Raw genomic sequence first — 20364 nt, 5'->3', positions numbered from 1 at the left:
TGTTTAAAGGTTCGATGAGTTTACAAGGATCACATAGTGATTTCCTCGCTTTAAGTACAATATTACCATAAAATTTAGGAGGTAAAATACCATTTTTAATAAGCTTTCTACAGGTATAGCCAAATTTACTAATCAAATCTTTGTATCTATGAAAGAATTTAGTAAAAGTTTTAAGTAATTTATGGTATCGAAATCCCTGACACAACAATTTACCAGTGATGCATTGATTACGTTCGTTAAAATCTATGACATCAGAACACACACGGGCAAACCGAACGAGTTGCGATATATAAACACCGTATGATGGAGCCAAAGGCACATCGCCGTCTAAAAAAGGAAAATTAACAATAGGAAATGAAAAATCGTCTCTTTTGTCGTAAATTTTAGTGTGAAGTTTCCCGTTTGAAATTGAAATGTCTAAATCTAGAAAAGGACAACTGCTGCTGTTTATGTTAGATTTAGTTAAAGTAAGTTCGTTTGGGTAAATTTCTGAAGTATATTTAGAGAACTCTGGATTATTCAACGAAAAAATATCATCCAGATAACGGTAGATATTTTTGAATGTATCAACCAAATGTAACAATGATGGGTCTTTACTGAGTTTGGTCATAAACTGAGATTCATAGCAATATAGAAATAAATCTGCTATTAAAGGGGCACAGTTGGTGCCCATAGGAATACCTACTACCTGACGATACACTTTATCGCCGAAACGTACATAAATGTTATCAAGCAGAAAGTTTAAAGCTTCAATCATATCCTCACATTTCCAGTAAGTGTATCTAGCATACTTTCCTTTTTCGTTACAGAAAAAGGCCTTAAACGAGTTACAGCAAATAAAATTACAATGAGATTTTTCGAAAGACCATTTTATCAAATACAAAAACTTTTTCTTTATAAGATTGTGTGGAAGTGTAGTGTACAGAGTAGAAAAATCATAACTGTCAACAGAATTGTAAGGACCATTGAAAGCATGTATTTTATCTAAAACCTCTAAAGAATTTTTAACACTCCAAAAATAATTAATACCATCATTTTCATAAGCTTTATTACAAAAGTTAATAACCAGTTCTTTGATAGTAGTAAGGGAGGTGGTTAGAAGTACTGATAGATTAGTAGTAGAACACTTACTGGAAGCGGAGATGAAACGGAATTTAAATGGTTTTTTGTGTAATTTCGGTAACCAGTACATGGTAGGGACTTTCAAATGTTCGGAAGATGCTTTAAGCTGGGCAGTGGTAGTGGTATGCTTGTTAACGATTTGACTCTCTGTGGTGCGCACTGACCTGAATGTAGAGGAATTGATAATTTCGTTTTGAAGAACTTTCGTGTAGTATATGCGTCACACCACCACTACATTATTTGCTGCCTTGTCTGCCGGTACGAACACAAACCGCTCTGCGAGTACCTTGAGTTTGTTTTTTATTCTAGAAATGGGTATATCATGGTTCCTATTATTAATTTCAGAATTGTTTTCTAAATGAGATATTCGAATATCAACCGTATTCATAATTTTATTCAAATAACTGTCTAAAGATTTTTTATCGGATTTTTCACGTTTGCACCAATTTTTACAAGAGGCAGACAGAGCGTCTTTAATGACCTGACGACACTGTTTCCAATCTATTGTAGATGGAGGACGGTATTTCGGTCCTTTCTTTAGAAAAGTTATGACTTCACGGTCATCGACGATGTTGAGGTCTCCAGTGATAACATGACCATAGGGAACATATTTAAAACTAGATGTTTCGCAATCTCAAGTGGAAGGAACATTATTTTCTATATTGACGTCTGTTGTAATTGACGTATAATTGAAAATCAAATTTCTGCTCGTTTTTTTATAAGAATACGAAATAATGGGTTGTTCTATATTATCAAAATATTCAACTATAAATCTTCTGAGTGCCAGTAGATAATATTAGCTTATTAGTAAAAACACATGTGAGTACAAGTTATGTGGATTAATAATATATGTCTTATTTTATACATAAACTAATTGTTTTAGTAAAGAGATAATAATTTGTTTTCATTTAAGTATAAACAATCCTTGTTTAAAGATCAAAGTACATTTCTATTTCAGACATTTTAAAGAGTAACAAATTTTGAGTCTAACAAAGTGAACATAATGAGTTGTATTTTCATACAATATAAATTCAGAACCTTCCTCTTACATTTTGGAGCATTGTTTCCATCATATATATAAAATCTCTTTCATTCATACCTTGACTATATGGATTACCTTGACCATTATACATGTTTGAGTTTTTATTAAGCTCTGGTGATTGATACTGCTTATTGCCATTATATCCATAGTTTTGCATATTTCTATTTTCATAATATCCTGTATTGTTGTTATAACCTAACCTTTACTGACCTCTATTATTATTATTATTATTATTATTGTACCCTGTGTTATATTGACCTCTATTTTCATTATATTGACCTCTATTTTCATTATATTGACCTCTATTTTCTTTATACCCTGACCTTTGTTGGTCTTTACTATCGTTATAACCAAATTGTTGTTGACCAACATTTTTTGAGTACACTGGGGTATTTTTTCTAATGTTTGTATCTGTTTTATCTGCATACACTATACCTAAAATTGGGTTCATAACTTCATTCATGCACCGTACAAATTGGTTTATACCTGATTTATTCAAATGAATCCCATCATACATATTTGAAAAATGCATATTATATCTAATGACATCAATACCCTTTTCTTTACAATAGTCTTTCAATAGTATATTATACATTTGCATTTTTTCCTTAAAACATTTTGATTTTTCACTATTATGATAGAAGCGAGGAAGTACCTCTCCAATTGTAATGCTTGGATTTTTAAGCACATTGTTAGTGGCATCTATCAAGGCTTCAATTTCTTCTAGTACTTCATCAGATTTTTTCTCATCTGATTCGTTTGAGCCAATTTGGTAAACAATATGTTTTCCTTGGAGTTTCCCACTGTTGGCAAAGTCTAAAGCTCCTTCAATAGTTTTGTCATTTAATGTCGTTACTCTTGTATTTCTATAAATTCTGTTTGGTACAAGTTCTTTTACTATCGATGAGCCTATTATGTGAACATGATATTTCATTTCATCTTGTGAGTTTCTGTTCTTGCTTGTTTCATTATCATTGTGATTTAGGCTTCCTCCAGTTTTGTTGTTGCGTGTTTCCTTGAAGTTTTCTTTTTCACTTTCACTTCGATGCACTTGTTTGAGGTCATTGTTCATTTTCAATTGAATCTCACTTATTTTTGTTTCCACTCCTGTTATTTTTTTCTAGCATAGGGTTGTTTTTGCTTGTTTCCTTGGAGTTTTCATTTTCAATACTTTGATGTACTAGCTTCAGATCATTAGCCATTTTCAGTTGCATTTCATTAACCTTTGTTTCTACAGTTGACACTTTTTCAAGCATTAATGTACATAAAGACAGTATACTTTTCATGATTTCATCTTTTGTTACAAAGTCACTTTCTAGTGTATGAAGGGTGGATTTTAATCTATTTATGTCAGTTTTTTGTTGTTCGAGGTTTTTTGTCACCGAATTAGTTCCACAAATATTTTCTTCCTCTGATTGGTGTGTATTAATTATTGTTTTTATTCTTTTCTTTGACAGGGCTTTCATCTGGGGGTTGTACATCTACATGTAATTTACTTGTATCATCTTGTAAGTTTTTTGGATTATCCGATTTGTTTTCACAGTTGTCAGTGTTTACTTTTGGTGTTTCATATACTATCGGGCTAAACTCGTCAAAGTTGAATTTCTTTGAGTTTGCTAGGTTGTCCCCCTTTCTGCGTAAATGTAGAATATCATTTGCTGCCATGGCAATTTGTTTAAAGTCAGTTTGTAGCCATGTATCTATCATTTGACCTTGGATAAGCATAAAATAATGTCAACACAATCTTTTTCTTTTTATTCATATGGATATGGATGGCTGTTTTGTTTAGTTTTTTTTTTATCAGGGACTCTCCACTGAATTTTTTTGGATTCATCGTTGATGGTGATCGAGCTACTTTTGCTGTTGAAATCACCCTATTTTACGTTGGTATTGTCATTGTTTCCTAATTCTTGGAAATATTTGATAAGTAGAGCCAGTCTCCATATCAGGACTGTCTCTTCATTGCGGGAGAAAGTGGCCTGATTGGCTCCTACTTCATGTTTTACTCGGGGAGCCCGCCATTATTTTTGACAGACGGATGTTGAATTTGACGCCATTTATATGTTTTCCTTGGTTGTTTTGTTTAAACATTTTGTTCGTGGTAGTAAATATCAATACCTTCGAGATGATATGTATCTTATTTTTGTTTTATTGTCTTTTTTCATCATGTCAGACCACATTTTTCATCGTGTGTTTACTCAATTTTACTTGGCGCAGCCATCTTGCCGCTTACGTCATTATAGAAATATATAGATTAGACCGTTGGTTTTCCCGTTTAAATGGTTTTACACTAGTAAATTTTGGGGCCCTTTATAGCTTGCGGTTCGGTGTGAGCCAAGGTGTTGAAGACTATAATTTGACCTATAATGGTTTACTTTTGCAAATTGTGACTTTGATGGAGAGATGTCTCACTGGCACTCATCATTGCTCATACCGCATCTTCTTGTATCTATGTGAACAAATTACAGTCGAACATCAAGTAGTTGAAGCTTGCATTTGACGGAGGATGCTTATAGAGCCTTATTTTATCCTTCGAACAGTTTAACGATATTTGAAAAGATAAATTGAGTCGAACATATCCTTTTTAAAAAGCTATTATGTTTAGGCGCATGGAAGTATTATTATAATAGTGGTTATGCTCTTTAATTCGTACTTTATTTGGCCTTTTTAACTTTTTTGAATTCGAGCGTCATTGATGAGTCTTTTGTAGACGAAACGCGCGTCTGGCGTATATACAAAATTTAGTCCTGGTATCTATGATGAGTTTATTTATAAGTCATATGTATTTCATGGGATTCAAGTACAGGTTTGTTTTACAGGAAACTATCCTCTTCATTTTCACATGTGTCATGACACTGATGACGAGAACTATCCACATCCACCATATGTCAGGAGAAACTCCATTCATCATTCCTTTGCTAGATGTGTTACAGTGCACGGATCTCATGGTGTGACGGTACGTAGTTTACCACGTGATTAAGTAACCAAAGACTAAACTTAAGTAATTTCATGATATGCGAGAGGATGCTTCCCTTATTATCTACTGTATTTACATCTATATTTAAATATGGACTTAAAAATACAAAACAACACGTTTAATAATTTATTGCGTCCGAAGCGCTTTTCTGGATTTACCTTCATCTGGAACGCTCAAAGCCAAACATTTGAAATCCGAAGATGTATAAGTACCGAAAATCGTTGAAGAGCTATATGTTAAAAATACCTAAAATAAATAGCCAAATTCAACTTAAGCCAACTTTGCTTGAGGGAGTTGAAACCTTAGTTTCATAATAATTTCAAAATTCATAATCGGACAACTTACAATTGCGTCTTGAGTATGCATTTACTTTTTAGTTATCCGTTCATCATTGTTTGTGTAATCGTTAACTTTCCGTCAAACCTTGTTTGTGGAATGTTTAGTATCCGTTCATCTTTGTTTGTGGAATCAAATGATGAAAATGTTAGCATCTATAGGTCACCATACAGTTTTCAGCAATGGAAAAAACTCATATACCGCATAATGAGCTATACGCAGCCCTTAATGTTTTCCAATCTACTATAAATAAATAAATATATGTTTAAATAGCCAAATGTTAACCACTTCAAACGAAAAAAAAAATTATAGACTTATCTATGTACAACGCAGTACACGCAAAAGAAATATGCAGCAACACACGACAACTACTAAAGTACATGTATATAGCTACATATATAAATCAGCATTATTGTATGGTCTGCATTTTTTTCCAATATACACAGGTTCAAGATAATGTTTGCTATGACCATCTTTGCCATGGAATTTTCTTAGAAGATGGTGGGGAGAAAAGAACAGTTATAGACGGGAATCTCGTTGCTGTAACACGGAAATGTAAACTTATCCATTCCGATGGGTAAGTTGTTTTCTTTTAACATTATATGATCATGAGTTAAAAATTTTTATTGAACATGTATCCGTCCATACGATCCGCGATTTGTAAAGTTAAACTGTAGTCTGAATCAAAAGTTTCAAATGTAAACTTATCCATTCCGATGGGTAAGTTGTTTTCTTTTTACATTATATATGATCATGAGTTACACATTGTTATTGAACATGTATCCGTTCATACGATCCGCGATTTGTAAAGTTAAACTGTAGTCTGAATCAAAATATACCAACAATGGAAAGCTTATAGAACCATGATGGCACAGGAATAAATTTAATTGATATAATTCCAGACAACGAATATTTAACAAATTTTCAAGTAAAATTCTTATCGTTAAAACATGTATCAAATCATCAAATTCCAGTTTTTCACAGATTAAAACCAGTGTATTATATTATTTCCACCACATTAGACTTAGGTACATTCACTGAAAGAAACAGAACTTTTATTTCTATTCAATTTTCAGAAACCGTAAACCTAGAAATTGCCAACTCTATGAACTGCTGTGAAGGTTTTTACACCAGGGTTCTTAATAACCAGAAGTCTGCAATTGACTATATTTTATTATCGGAAGCGCTTTGTAACCATGTCAAATCGATATTCATCGACGAACTCGGGAGTTTACATCTCCATAGCGACCATGTAATTGTTCGGATTCGGTTGCGTAAACAACGAGACGACGTTAATAAACGGCGAAATCCGACACGGCTTATGTGGAAAACTGAAAATGTTGACTGGGACAAATTCAAAGTTAACATAGACAATGTATTCGATGAACATTGGCACGAAGCATCAAATGATATAAATGTTCTTTGGGATATTTGGAAAGCCAAAGTTAACTACGCGGCTGATATGGTTATGAAAAAAGTTCCGTTTGTAAAAAATTATAGAAACTTTTGGGACAAACCCCTAGATCGAATGCTTAAGTCCAGACGTGATGCAAATAGATTGCAACGTTTACATAATAGAACGAGAAATCATGATAGCCAACTCGGAACTCATATTTCTGGCGTTTATAAAAAACGGAAATTAGCACTTCATGAAGCCATTAAGCGTAAGGAGTTCGACAGAAAGGTTAAGTGTCTCACGGTTAAGGGCATAGCTACTAATAAAAATAGTAAATTTTTCTGGAAACTGCTCAGAGGTCCGAAAGAAAGTGTTAACCCCAGTCGAATTTTCGATCCCAACAATAAGGACGATTTTATCGAGGACGATGCGGACATAAGTGAGTGTCTAAAAACTCATTTTAGCAAAATCGGAAAAGACACAACTACTAAACCCGATTTAAAAAACCATGTCACAAACCTGTTATCTGAAATTGAGAGCAACCGTGGCCGTGGCGAAAATTTGCTTTCAGTAACTTTTTCGAGTGACTCTATTTCAGATGTACTGCGTTGGATTCAACTAGGAAAAGCACCCGGCTTCGATGATATTCCGAACGAGTTTTTGAAATATGGTGGTGATACGATGGTTAAGACTTTGTGTGATCTGTTTACCTTCATATCTGATCACGAACAGATACCGGTGGAATGGCAGAGGGGGATTATAAAACCTCTCCATAAATCCGGTTCTGTTTACGACTTAGATAATTACAGAGGTATCACTTTGTCATCAAATGTATTTAAACTTTTTTCGAAGACTTTGGAAATATATATCGTGAACTTCCTCGAACAACACAAAGTACTTGGGGAAAACCAGGGCGCTTTTCGAAAGGATCGACGCATTGAAGATCAAATATTTGCTTTACAAGGTATTTGTGCTTTGTCACGCTCTTCTAAAAGACCCCTTTACTTAGCCTTTTTGGATTTATCAAAGGCGTTTGATAGGGTATGGCGCGATGGGCTTTTTGTTAAATTATGGCAAAGTGGGATACAAGGGAAGGTATGGCGTCTAGTTAAGAATATTTATAGTCATGTAGAAAATAAGGTACTATTTGGTGACATTGAATCTACCTGGTTTGAACAGGAATATGGTGTCAAACAAGGCTGTGTATTATCACCCACTTTATTCTCTGTGCTCATGAATGACTTGGTTGATATGCTTAATGAAAGCGGTGTAGGTTTTGATCTTTCGCAACAACTTATAAATTGTCTCCTATTTGCAGATGACGTTGTACTTGTTGCCAAATCGCCAGAAGACTTACAGACGTTACTTCGGATTTCACACGATTTCGCAACTAAATGGAACTTGAAATTTAATCATAAGAAATCTAAAGTTCTAGTGGTTGGGAAGCGGTTAAGTCCGGAACGAGTCTGGTCTCTTGGTGATGTAAATATCGAGGAAGTGAACGAATATAAATACCTCGGTTACTACATAAATAGATCACTAAAGTCAAATTTCCATATAAATAACTATTTGAAAGATAAGATGGATAATATGCTGAACTATTTGTTACGTGTCCTCGGTGAGCATGGAAATTTTAACCGTGTTAAATTTGGAGACCCCCTTTGGAACTCGGTGCTCCGGCCTTCTTTAACACACGCATGCGCCGTCTGGATGCCACTTTCAGCTACAAATATATCGATCATCGACAGTTGGCAATACCGCGCAGCTAAGATCATTATGAACACTAAAATGAATATTCCCCGTTCCGCTCTCCTTCTCGAGCTTGGATGGGAACCCGTATCTGCATTTATCACCCGCCAAAAAGTTGCGTACTTTAAAAGGATTAATAACCTACCAGACGATAGACTGTGCAAGCGAGTCTTTAGTGAAATGGTTCAATTAAACGAAAGTGTCTGGAAATATGTTCAAGAGATGAACACCTACACGGAAAGTATTGGGTCTAATAAATTTAACTGTCAATATGGTAGGGAAAGTTTAATTATTGATGTTACTACTAAAAGTAGCCTTGATTTGTATCAGCACTGCTATATTAAGACAGGTAGCCAGCTATACTTAGAGGACATAAGCGATTTTAATTCATCCCGTCTTAAACTGCTCGCAAGAACAAATTATTTGCCATTAAAGCAGTTTCTTTTTAGAATGCATATGTCCGAGGACAACCTATGTCCCATTTGTGATTCAGGGGAGTCAGAGGATTTAGAACATTTTCTGCTCGGGTGTACATCTCTTGTACAAACCAGGTCTAAATTTTTCACCTTATTTGCCTCTTTTAATGATAGAAATGTAAGTTTTCTGGAACTGTCGCCACGTGCACAAGTATTATTTTTAGTTGGCGATATTGGTTATGCTTTTAACGATGAAATTGGTTCATTTTATGATGTTTATGGAAGAATGTATCTCTTAGAATTATTTAGATTACGTCAAACTATGGTTGAACCAAAATAAACCTTTGAGTTAACTTACTCGTATGTGCTATTATATATTGATTGATCTTAGTTTTTATGCTTTATACATGCTGCATGGTCATATTTGTCTATGAGTGTTTTAATTACATGTATATTTTAACATTCTATAAATTGGTTTTTTTTTTTTATTATGATTATGTATTTTAGAAATCTCTATTTTTGTCTTATTAATGTGCCATGTATGTTATTGTTTCAAAGACATTCTATAATGAAACCATTAACTAAAATGTATATAATTGTAAATAATATAGTAGAGACGCACCATCACTTCTACCCTGATGAATGGTGCCCCCGATGTAAAGGGGTAGTTTTCTAAATAAAATATATATATATATATTCATACATGTAAACTGTGTTTATCAGTTGTGCTCTGCAAATAAAAGTTGATATATGGTAATGAAGTGAAGTGATAGATTTGAAAGCAGCAAATGTGGTTGCTATTAAAAATAACGTCTCCAGTTTGTAAATACATATACAAGAACGAAGTGATAATAATTTAAATTGTATCATTTTATTTTTTTCCAAATGATTTAAATGTTATGCTTGTAGAAACCCAGCCTCGTATTGGATAACGAATCCCCAAACAATCGTTCGTAATAATGTTGCTGCTGGTTCAGAGGTAAAATTATACCAACAATAATTGAAAAGGTGCTCATATAATGGCTTCAATAAATTCCAGTCTTTATTGCAGAATTGTTGTAACTATTTTGAAATTATGATTGCAAGGTTCTGATACCAGACAAAAACGAAGAACAAAAAGAAAAACATTTAAAAAAAATATTTCTACTACAGACCATAAAAATAAGGAACAGGAACCTCTACCAGTTTTAAGCCTACAGTATTGTTTTGTTTTGCACATGGTTACCATTGAAGATTTAATCTGAACCATTTGACACTATCAACTTAAACATTTAAAACAAACCATGCATTTTAGCTTTACACAGCTCTGTTATACACTGCATGTCACACATCCCACTTTAAAATGTATTTTTGTTATACAATGTATAGGGAATGGGTTTTTGGATAATTTTTCCTTACAAACCAACTGGCCCCTCGGAAAGTCTTGGATTTATGGCGTTTGACGAGGCTAGACACACAAAGATTACCGATTTGATTAACAATGCTGCTCATTCTAATAATCATGTAAGTATTCCATTTTTTGAAGAATATGTGTGTAGAGCAAAATTGGTATGAAAATTGTTTTCTTTTTCTTTTCATAAAAGAATACCAAATAATAAGAACACTCAACAATAATTCTTTTATGATTTTTTGCTAGAAGTAGTCCTCAATAGCCTATCAGCAAGTAACTATTTGACACTTAAACTATTTGACACTTAACCTCATACATTTTTATTTTCATGTGAATAAGTAAATATTCTAGAACAAATTATGGTATTTTTGTCTGGAGAATACCTGACCACAAGTCTGGTCTTTTAATTTATAAGTTAAAAAATGTCATGCTTTCAAACATGTGTAACATGTTGATGATAAATCGATGGTGATTTTAAAGACTGCTACATACTTTTTTGTCGCGTCTACCAAGGACCATACATGTGGTCTGGTAGACATGTAGTCTGGTAGACATGTGGTCTGGTAGACATGTGGTCAGGTAGACATGTGGTCAGGTATGCTCCAAACCAGATCAGACCTGTGAACTGGTCTTCTTTGACTGGACCTTAGAATATCGGCACCTGACAAGATCTTGAGACAGGTCTGATTTTGGCAGATTAAATGTAACTGAAAAAACCTAGTTTTTTAATCAGAATGTCGTTAGATATTACCATGAGACTGCTCGAATTAAGTATCTACTCCTTGTATGTATTCTTCATTTTAGGGCTTATTTATCGATAATCGAATCAAGAAAATTGGCAATGAACTGAAAGTAGAGGGAACGAATGGATATTATCCAAGGACCATGCCACTCGATCCAAAAAATCCTTTAGCTGAGGATGATCCAGTATACATTGACTATCAAACCTGTAAGTAAAAGATTGAATCGGGATCAATACCTGATTCATTTCAGTTTTAAACAAGTACCAGTATTACATGATCATATGTTTAAAAAGGCCAAAACAGAAAAGGGTTGTAGACAAGTAAAGTATTGGTATCTTTTTCTTGGTAAAGTCCAAAACCATACATGTGTGTAAAATATGAGTGTGCATTCAACCAAGTAATAAGCTGTCCTTGTATGTATAGTTTAAAACCCCTTAATGTTGTTTTGTCACTAAATCAATCTTTGTTAGTCAGTTTTAGATGCATTCTCATATTTACAGGACCTAGGTCGAATTTTTCTTTACATGTTGTGCAGACGTAAGCATATTATTGGAGACTGAATGTGTCTCTAGAAATTGTTTTTTTTTCTGTTGTGTTCTTGGTCATTAAGTTGTGCTCTCATCAAAGTATTCCAAACATCTCTTTAGTTTATATGACCTATAAGATACATGTTTTGATAATTTTCCAAATAACAATTGGGTTTATGTGCAAGCTAAACGTTTTTTTTTTTAGATTTTTATTGAATGTTGAGTATTTGGGTTTCGCTTTTATGTTTTTCACTACTGCTTATTATGGATTGATTCATTTTCCTGGCTTCTAACATTCGTTTTTGACAGAAAAGATGGCATTCTGAAAGATACTACTGGTTTAACCTGGTTTTCTAAATAGGTAAACCTCCCTTTGAATGACAGTTGAGAATAGTTCCGTTATAATGACTAAAGTTGATGAGCAACCCTAACGGACATAACTGGTTAATATGACAATAATTTGGATCCAGCAGCCAAACGTGTATAAACATACATTTCCGACAAACAAACATACATGTATATACACAAGTAATCTAAATGTATATCTTTGATGATATCAGATAAAAATGTTCTTTAATGACCTGTATATTACTTGCTTGAACACTTATGTCAATAGTGTTAATTTTTTTAAAGGTTGGAAAAACCGGGAAAACGCTTGGATAAGAGGAGGGCTGATCTTTGTCCGATGGTATTCGTAAGTTATTTACAATAATATGGAACAACTATTAACCATTGGCCTTTTTGTGAAAAAATAGTAAAATAACAAAAATACTGAACTGAGCAGAAAATTCAAAACGGAAAGTCCCTTATCAAATGGCAAAACCAAAAACTCGAATACATGAAACGAATGGACAACAACTGTCATATTCATGTCATGGTACAGGCATTTTGTAAGGTGAAAAATGGTGGATTAAACTTTGTTTTATAGCTAGCTAAACCTCTCACTGAGTCGCATAGAATTCCTTTATATGGACAACGATGTGTGAACAAAAACACCTGCCATTATAGGTAAAAATGTCAAATATAAGGGTACAAAGTCAACATTGTGATATTATCTTAATCGTCGATGCCACTGCTGGTGAAGACTTATTTCCCCGAGTGTATCACCAGTCCAGTAGTCAGCACTTCTGTGCTGCCTTGAGTTATCATTGATGTGTTCATAATTATAAATTAACTGTTAAGAAAATTTGGATTTTTTTTAGATACTAAGGCTTTTCTACTTCGGGAATAGATTACCTTAGCTGTATTTGGCAAAACTTCTAGGAATTTTTGGTCCTCAATGCTCTTCAACTTCGAACTTTATTTGGCCTTTTTAACATTCTTTGATTCGAGCGTCAGTGATGAGTCTTTCGTAGAGGTGTTAATATAAAATTTCAATCCTGGGATCTATGAATAGTTTATTCACTATAAAAGCAAACAAATATACAAACAAACAAACATTAACCAAATAGACAGTTTACATTATAAAGAAGGAGACATGTATTAAAGTGTTAATAAGACGGCAAACAAAACAAATATATCCAACAGATGTCTTATGGGAAAATATTTTGACTTGAGATGGACTAATAAACATACTATTGTGAAATCATGTGAACGACTAGCCACATAAATTATTTAGATATAGGAAGATGTGGTGTGAGTGCCAATGAGACAACTCTCCATCCAAATAACAATTTTAAAAAAGTAAACCATTATAGGTCAATGTACGGCCTTCAACACGGAGCCTTAGCTCACACCTAACAACAAGCTATAAAGGGCCCCAAAATTACTAGCGTAAAACCATTCAAACTGGAAAACCAACGGTCTAATCTATATAAAAAACGAGAAACGAGAAACACGTATAAATTACATAAACTAACGACAACTACTGTACATCAGATTCCTGACTTAGGACAGGTGCAAACATTTGCAGCGTGATTAAACGTTTTAATGGATCCACACCTTCTCCCTTTTTCTGAAACAATAGCATAACATCACAACATAGAAAAACACACGATAAAATATCAATTGGCAGGCCTAACTCAATTAAAAAACGTAAATTAATACATTACATGTTCATTTAATAAAATGCACATCTGCTTAAATTAAATTTGGACTTGTAATGCTAATAAAATAAATTTTGTAGATCGGCGGACAGTGGAAAAGGTCTGACATTTGCAAGGTAATTTTGGTATTGATATCCATTCAAAACATTCTTTCTGTTTATTTTTTTTTTCTAAATTTTTTTCTTTTCTGACAGTGTTATTTTTTTTTATTGCAATGCGTATAACAACCACAGTAAAAATATAAAGAGCAATTGAACTATGCTGCTAATGAAAGACAATAACAATCAAAACCAAGGAGTAAAAAAAGACTCATAGAACCAAAAGACATTTACATCAACAGTTAAACAAATAATAAATAAGAAGCAACACGAAGTCCACTAAAAACCGGGAGTGAAATCAGGTGGTCCGCAATGGTAAGCATTTTCTGCACCGTATACGACACCAGTCGTGTTATTTCTTTGTTCAGTTTGGTAATGATGGAAGGTTATTATGACTGAGGAAGAATATCAGATAAGATTTCTGACACACTTTTGCCATAATGGACAATCAGCACATGATGGCGATCGTAAAATTTCTTGAGTGATGACCTTAATTTGGTTGATTCATATCCCTGTCTTAAAACACAATTTAGCTGATGGAATTGCTCTCAATTTGCAGATATATGAAATTGCGTAAAATATCGTCGTCGACAAACTCGGTTAAGTATGCCGTACTTAAATAGCAACATATGTTATTAACAAAACAATGCTTCATTCTTTTTTTGACTGTTTATTGATTTTTGTTCGGTGTGAGCCAAGGCTCCGTGGTGAAGGCCGAACTTTGATCTTTAGTTGATAACTTTTTTTACATATAACTTGGATATTGTTTCTTATTAATATTCAATGAAAAATTTAACTATGGTTCAAGTGTGTTATTGGGTTGATAAGAAGTATGCAAATCAGTATTAACGATTGTATTTTCCTTGTCAGTGTTATCATTTTCCCCCAATAAACCAAAACGTCTAGTTGGAATAAACCGTATACTTTCATGAAAACAAAACGAAAGAAACACACAAATAATCAGATCTGCTGCACAACAATATGTCATTGTTAACCTCTGTTGGAAATCTAGACACGCAACATATATTTGAAATTGGAATTTAAAATATATTGTTTGCGTTATATCTGGCTGCGTATTTTCTAGATCGTCCGATCAGGAGCAGTTTATTGAGAAGAGTGTGTTCATGGGAGAAACTGATAATATAGGTGAACCAACGGAAGTGTGGAGTAGAACATTGAGCCGATTGTTGGGATATCCTAGATCTCTGGTTATACCCTGGGATGAGTAAGTATCTAAATCGTGACAAATCTCATTGTTCAAAGATCGTGACAAATCTCATTGTTCAACATACTAATTTAAATAAAAGTCGTTTAAAATATAAGGACGTGTAGCAGATATTATACAACTTCAAGGTATAGTCAGTCACGATCCTAATAAAGACGGTACAGTTCACCATAAGGAAGTCAGACAAATAAATTAAATCATCAATAAGAAACGGAATAATATGCAACAGTAGTTAACAAAAGGACGACGTAAAACAATAAGTATCTTATCTTACCTCTTATTAACTAGGAATATAAGCTTTGTCGCTCTCGTCCTATATGGAATCTACTGACCCTATATATTTTGTATTAGATCACAAGCACACTGTGTATTTATAACATTACCCTCTATGATGTCAAAGTAAGATTCATATGGATTACATGTAAATTTGAAACAAATTATTGGTAAATCCAATGTTTGTACTCATTCTCAGAGTAAACAAGTAGTCAAGATTCAAGGCAACTTAGCGTTCATTGTACCATACTCACTTGGTATTCACAAATTAGATATTTATACTAGTGAAACACATTACATTTTCGTAAACTTACTAGTATATTCCTGACTGAGTAAATAGTCAAGAAACATAAATTTAACTATTTAAAGTTAAAGCAACCTTTTTGATATAAGAATACATTGACCTAAATGTATTTTAACATAACGTTTTGTGTTGTTACTTAATGTCACCTGCACAAGCTTTATTCTTTTTTTTGATTCCAAAAAGTAAACCAATAAGACGAGGCAATGAAAACCCAAAACGTCAGAGAAAGACTGACATCACAATTTCCTATATAGCTATAAAGATAATAGCGATAAACATTTTACGCGAGATACCTATAAAAGACTCACCAGTGAAGGTTGAACAAATTTTGTTCAAAAAGGTGAAATAAAAAACAAATTTGAAGAGCATTGAGATTCCATCATACAAAACCAAAGAAAAAGAGACAAACAAAACTTATCATGAAAATAACACCCTACTTAAACGTTTGTACTTAGACATGTACGTTGTTCCAGAAAGATACGCAGTTCCTCACAACAAGTAGTAGGACAGGAGTTTGGCTACATTATAAAAATGAATTATAACAATGGCTAAAATTATATATTCGCTTTTAAGATATCACAAACAATTAACAAATTAAATTGAATAAGTATTTCTATTTCTATTTCAGTAAGTATCCTATCCAAGGGTTTATATTCTATGACGGACCAGTATATGCTGAGAGCATCTGGTTTGATAAGTTTACTCCTACGACGAACTACACCAGCGGAGCTTTATCATTATTCAGAAACAATCGGTGTTCAAGCTCCTCCGTTAGTCATGTGATGGATATAAAGTATGGATTTGTTGATGTAAGTTTTTGACAAATTACAAATTTAACAATGATTTTGTTTTTTTTGTGTTTTATAATACTGAGATTTTATACTATCACAGGTCTCTGTCAGCACTAAAATGATCTCTATTATCACTTGATTATTTCATTTCGATTCTGAGGATATGTATTGTATTGACATATGCTGCAGGAATGTTGCTTTATCACAATGAAAAAAACGAATGGGAGAATTGGAAGTCAATTTTTGTTATCGGTAGAGTATAGATGTCAACTGACCGTCACCGTTAACTGAAAAAGAGGGACGAAAGATAGGACCCGAAAGATACCAGAGGGACAGTCGAACTCATAAATCGAAAATAAACTGACAACTCCATGGCTGAAAATGAAAAAGACAAACAGACAAATATAAGTACACATGTCACAACATAGAAAACCAAAGAATAAGCAACACGAACCCTACCAAAAACTAAGGGTGCTCTCATGTGCTGCGGAAGGGTAAACAGATCCTGCTCCACATATGGCACCCGTCGTGTTGCTCATGTTATAACAAATCCGGTAAATAGTCTAATTCGGTAGGTCACATTCATGAAAGGGAGGGGGATTGTAGTTACGACATAAGGAACATATTCGATATCATTTGTGAAACGGTTATTCCATAACGGTCAACCAACTCGTGATGGCGTCCGTAAAATTTACGAAGGGATGATTTCAATTTTACCATTTAGAACTCTTAGTTTAATAGCCTCCTTGTGAGCAGCAACCCTCTACGAAGACAATCATGAAAGGAAATGCAAGCACGGGAATATAATATCAATTGGGAGATATATATCTCGTAAGCAGGTGCTCCTGGAATGTTGCTACTTCAAAATGGAAACGTCACAATTGGAATGCTGAAATAATCTCTTTTGTCGTAAAGTTTTTTTTCAACAGACCCTCATTGTCAATTTTTAGATATAAGTCAAGACATGAGGCCAACTTAACTGTTTCTGTTGTATCCTTTGTCTCTAGTTCGATGTGATAGATGCGTTCAACATAGTCACCAAATTTTGAATTATACACTCCGCCATAAGTTGAGCACCACTCAATTTAATTTCGAAATAATTATTTTCTTAATTATTTTTTTTATAAAAGAAATACTATATATTAAACCTGTAAACAATAGGTAACTTTTGGATACAGGTAAAATGTCAACCGATTACATTTTGATTGTTCAAAACCAGTGTTAACGACCTGTCTTGTGTGTTTTTCGCGTTACTGTTTTTGCCTAAACACAAATGATTTTAGCACGTGCATTTCGCACTTGAATTAGCCATTGATATCAAACTTTTAAGATGGCAAGACGAAAACTGAGTATTGCGGAACGCTGGCAAGTTGTAGGTATGGCAAATACAGGTCTAAGTTGCCGTAGAATAGCGGTCCATTTTGGTGTTAACCACACTGTGATTATCAGGCTCGTGCAGAGATACCGACAGACAGGGTCAGTTGAAGACCGCCCTAGAGCAGGCAGACCACGTAAAACTACTCCCAGAGAAGACAAAAATCTTTCCCGGCAAGCAAGATTGAAACCTTTCTCGTCTGCTGATCAGCTTCGTAGCCTTTGGCCTATTGGGGGTAGAGTAAGTGTGCGGACTGTGATACGTAGGTTGCATAGTTTCCGTCTAAGGGCTCGGAGGCCAATAAAGCGCCCGGAATTAACTTTAAGACACCGTAGAGCAAGACAACAGTGGGCTAGGAACCATCGCCGATGGACTTTACGCAGCTGGAGAAGAATTCACTGGTCCGATGAAAGTCGTTTCTTGCTGAAGCCCGACGACGACAGAACACGTGTTTGGAGGGAAAGAAACACCGCATATCGGGACAATAACATTCTTGGTACAACAGCTTTCGGTGGCGGCGGTGTAACAGTATGGGGATGTTTTTCCCATGACTGTAAGCTTGATATGCATGTTCTTCACGGTACCCTGAATGGACAAAGGTACCGGGATGACATCCTGAACACCATTGTATCGCCTCAATTTGACAATCACGCGTTAGCTGATAGACCGGTCTTTCAAGATGACAATGCGAGACCTCATCGCGCACGAATTGTCAACGCATACCTGACGTCGGAATCAATAGACACTTTACCTTGGCCGGCCATGTCACCTGACATGAACCCAATTGAACATGTATGGGACTTTATCGGCCGTAAACTTAACCAGAGACTACCAAAATGTGCAACAATACCAGAATTGAGGGTCGCTTTGGTACACGAATGGCAGAGATTTCCACAGTATAGGCTACGACGACTTGTGCAAGGAATGAGGAGACGTGTATTGAATCTCTACCGGAAGCGCGGAAGCTATACACGATATTGACTTTATGAACATTAATTGACAGTAAATGTATACTTGATTGTTTTCCCAAAAGTTCAAAACTGTATCATTATTTGAAATTAATGAAAATGATCAATAAATTAAAACATTTTATAGGGATTTTAACTTGTTGTTTTTAACGTAAAATTGAAAGTTCCCTTCACACAGCAGAAAGCATAAAAAAACCCTAACTTTTATTTTTTTTTATACTGCACAATATTTACATTTTATTTAACCAATGTCAACACGATTAACTCTTATTCAAAAATATTGAATTTTTGGATTTGAAAATTTCTTATTGATAAAAATATGGGTGGTGCTTAACTTATGGCGGAGTGTATATTTAAAAGACGTGAATTGAAATATGTACCGGACATGGTTGTATTATTGGTTTCGTACTTTTCAATTTAAATGAAATAGGTGCGATCAATCTGTTTACTTACTCTGATTTATACGACGAAAGGACATTCTAAGGCAATATATGTAATGTTACTTTTTATTGGATGACGTGTGCCGTATTTTCCACGGTTGACTGTCGCAGTCAATACCTCGCACAACATAAAGTCGCCACATTTGTCTTTAAGGATAGATCTTGTTTTTGTCTTTTTGTTAGGTATTCCGAATCCTATGGTTTTATCCTTGTTTTGCCATTAACAAATTCTGCCGGCTTGTCCCTACTTATCTCGCATAATTTTATAACATTTTTCTTAAAAAGTTTATTTGTATAAAAACAAACCCAGAGAGAATTATTTCCCACCGAATTTTCAATGGATTATATCTCAAAAACAAAGACACGAACCTATAATTTTTTTTGCTTTGTTTAGTTCCGTTATATATATGCTATCAATTTATAACTGTCTTATAAAAATCTTGTTATTTTGAAACATCCTTGATTGCCCTATTCTTTTACTATTATACATAATAGTATGTGTGGTAGGGACCTTTTTGTTGTTTTATATGGGATTGTTTGGTTTGTTTTTTTCAGAGAGCTACAAGAAAATTTCATGTTACTACATACAGATGTTCAACTTAATTTGTAGTCATGTGTGGATGTGAAGAAGAGAATGAACACAGACATTTAGTAATAAGCTGTTTTTAAGAGAGAAGCGATAGTTGAGTTCTTCTTTTTATTTATTTTTAAGCCAACAGGCGGAAATCGTGTTTATGATGGCGATGAAACTGTGCATGGCTTTAACAATTTGGACGGCGATAAAAGTGCAACATGTAGAGATCAAGATGGTTCTGTTACAAACTTAACCCCAATTCAACAGATTGTAAAGCCAGGACGTTTTTACACAACCGCCTCGTGTCAATATCGTAGTACCAGGGAAACGACCATGTACCCGCACAAATACGCAAAGGTAAAACTCATTAAATCATTCAGAGATATTCATTATTAACACATACATTGCAAAACAAGTACACTTAAGTTATAAATGCATACACATTTTGTATTTACCTTATCTTAAAGGAATTTGTGTCTGACATTCGCCATTGCGTGTAGCCGATGCTGCTAATTTGATGGTAAAATTCAAATTTCAGCACGGGTAGTTTGGATAAACCATCAAAAGTACCTC

The 20364-nt window shown here is 34.1% G+C and overlaps 1 protein-coding gene across 1 annotated transcript; it reads right to left on the bottom strand.

The window, feature by feature from the left end:
- Positions 1-2366: 2366 nt before the first annotated feature.
- Positions 2367-3236, bottom strand: LOC139493982 (GATA zinc finger domain-containing protein 15-like). The gene has a single exon (XM_071282151.1). The coding sequence runs from the start codon at positions 3234-3236 to the stop codon at positions 2367-2369; it is 870 nt and encodes a 289-aa protein (XP_071138252.1).
- Positions 3237-20364: the final 17128 nt, after the last annotated feature.

The sequence above is a fragment of the Mytilus edulis genome, chromosome 11, assembly GCF_963676685.1.
Source record: "Mytilus edulis chromosome 11, xbMytEdul2.2, whole genome shotgun sequence".
Classification (NCBI taxonomy): Eukaryota; Metazoa; Mollusca; class Bivalvia; order Mytilida; family Mytilidae; genus Mytilus; species Mytilus edulis.
This window is presented reverse-complemented; position numbering and strand designations above follow the sequence as displayed.

What these genes read in the sequence shown, in the direction of transcription:
- LOC139493982 (XM_071282151.1), bottom strand. Translation starts at nt 3,236, where the DNA reads ATGAACAATGACCTCAAACAAGTGCATCGAAGTGAAAGTGAAAAAGAA.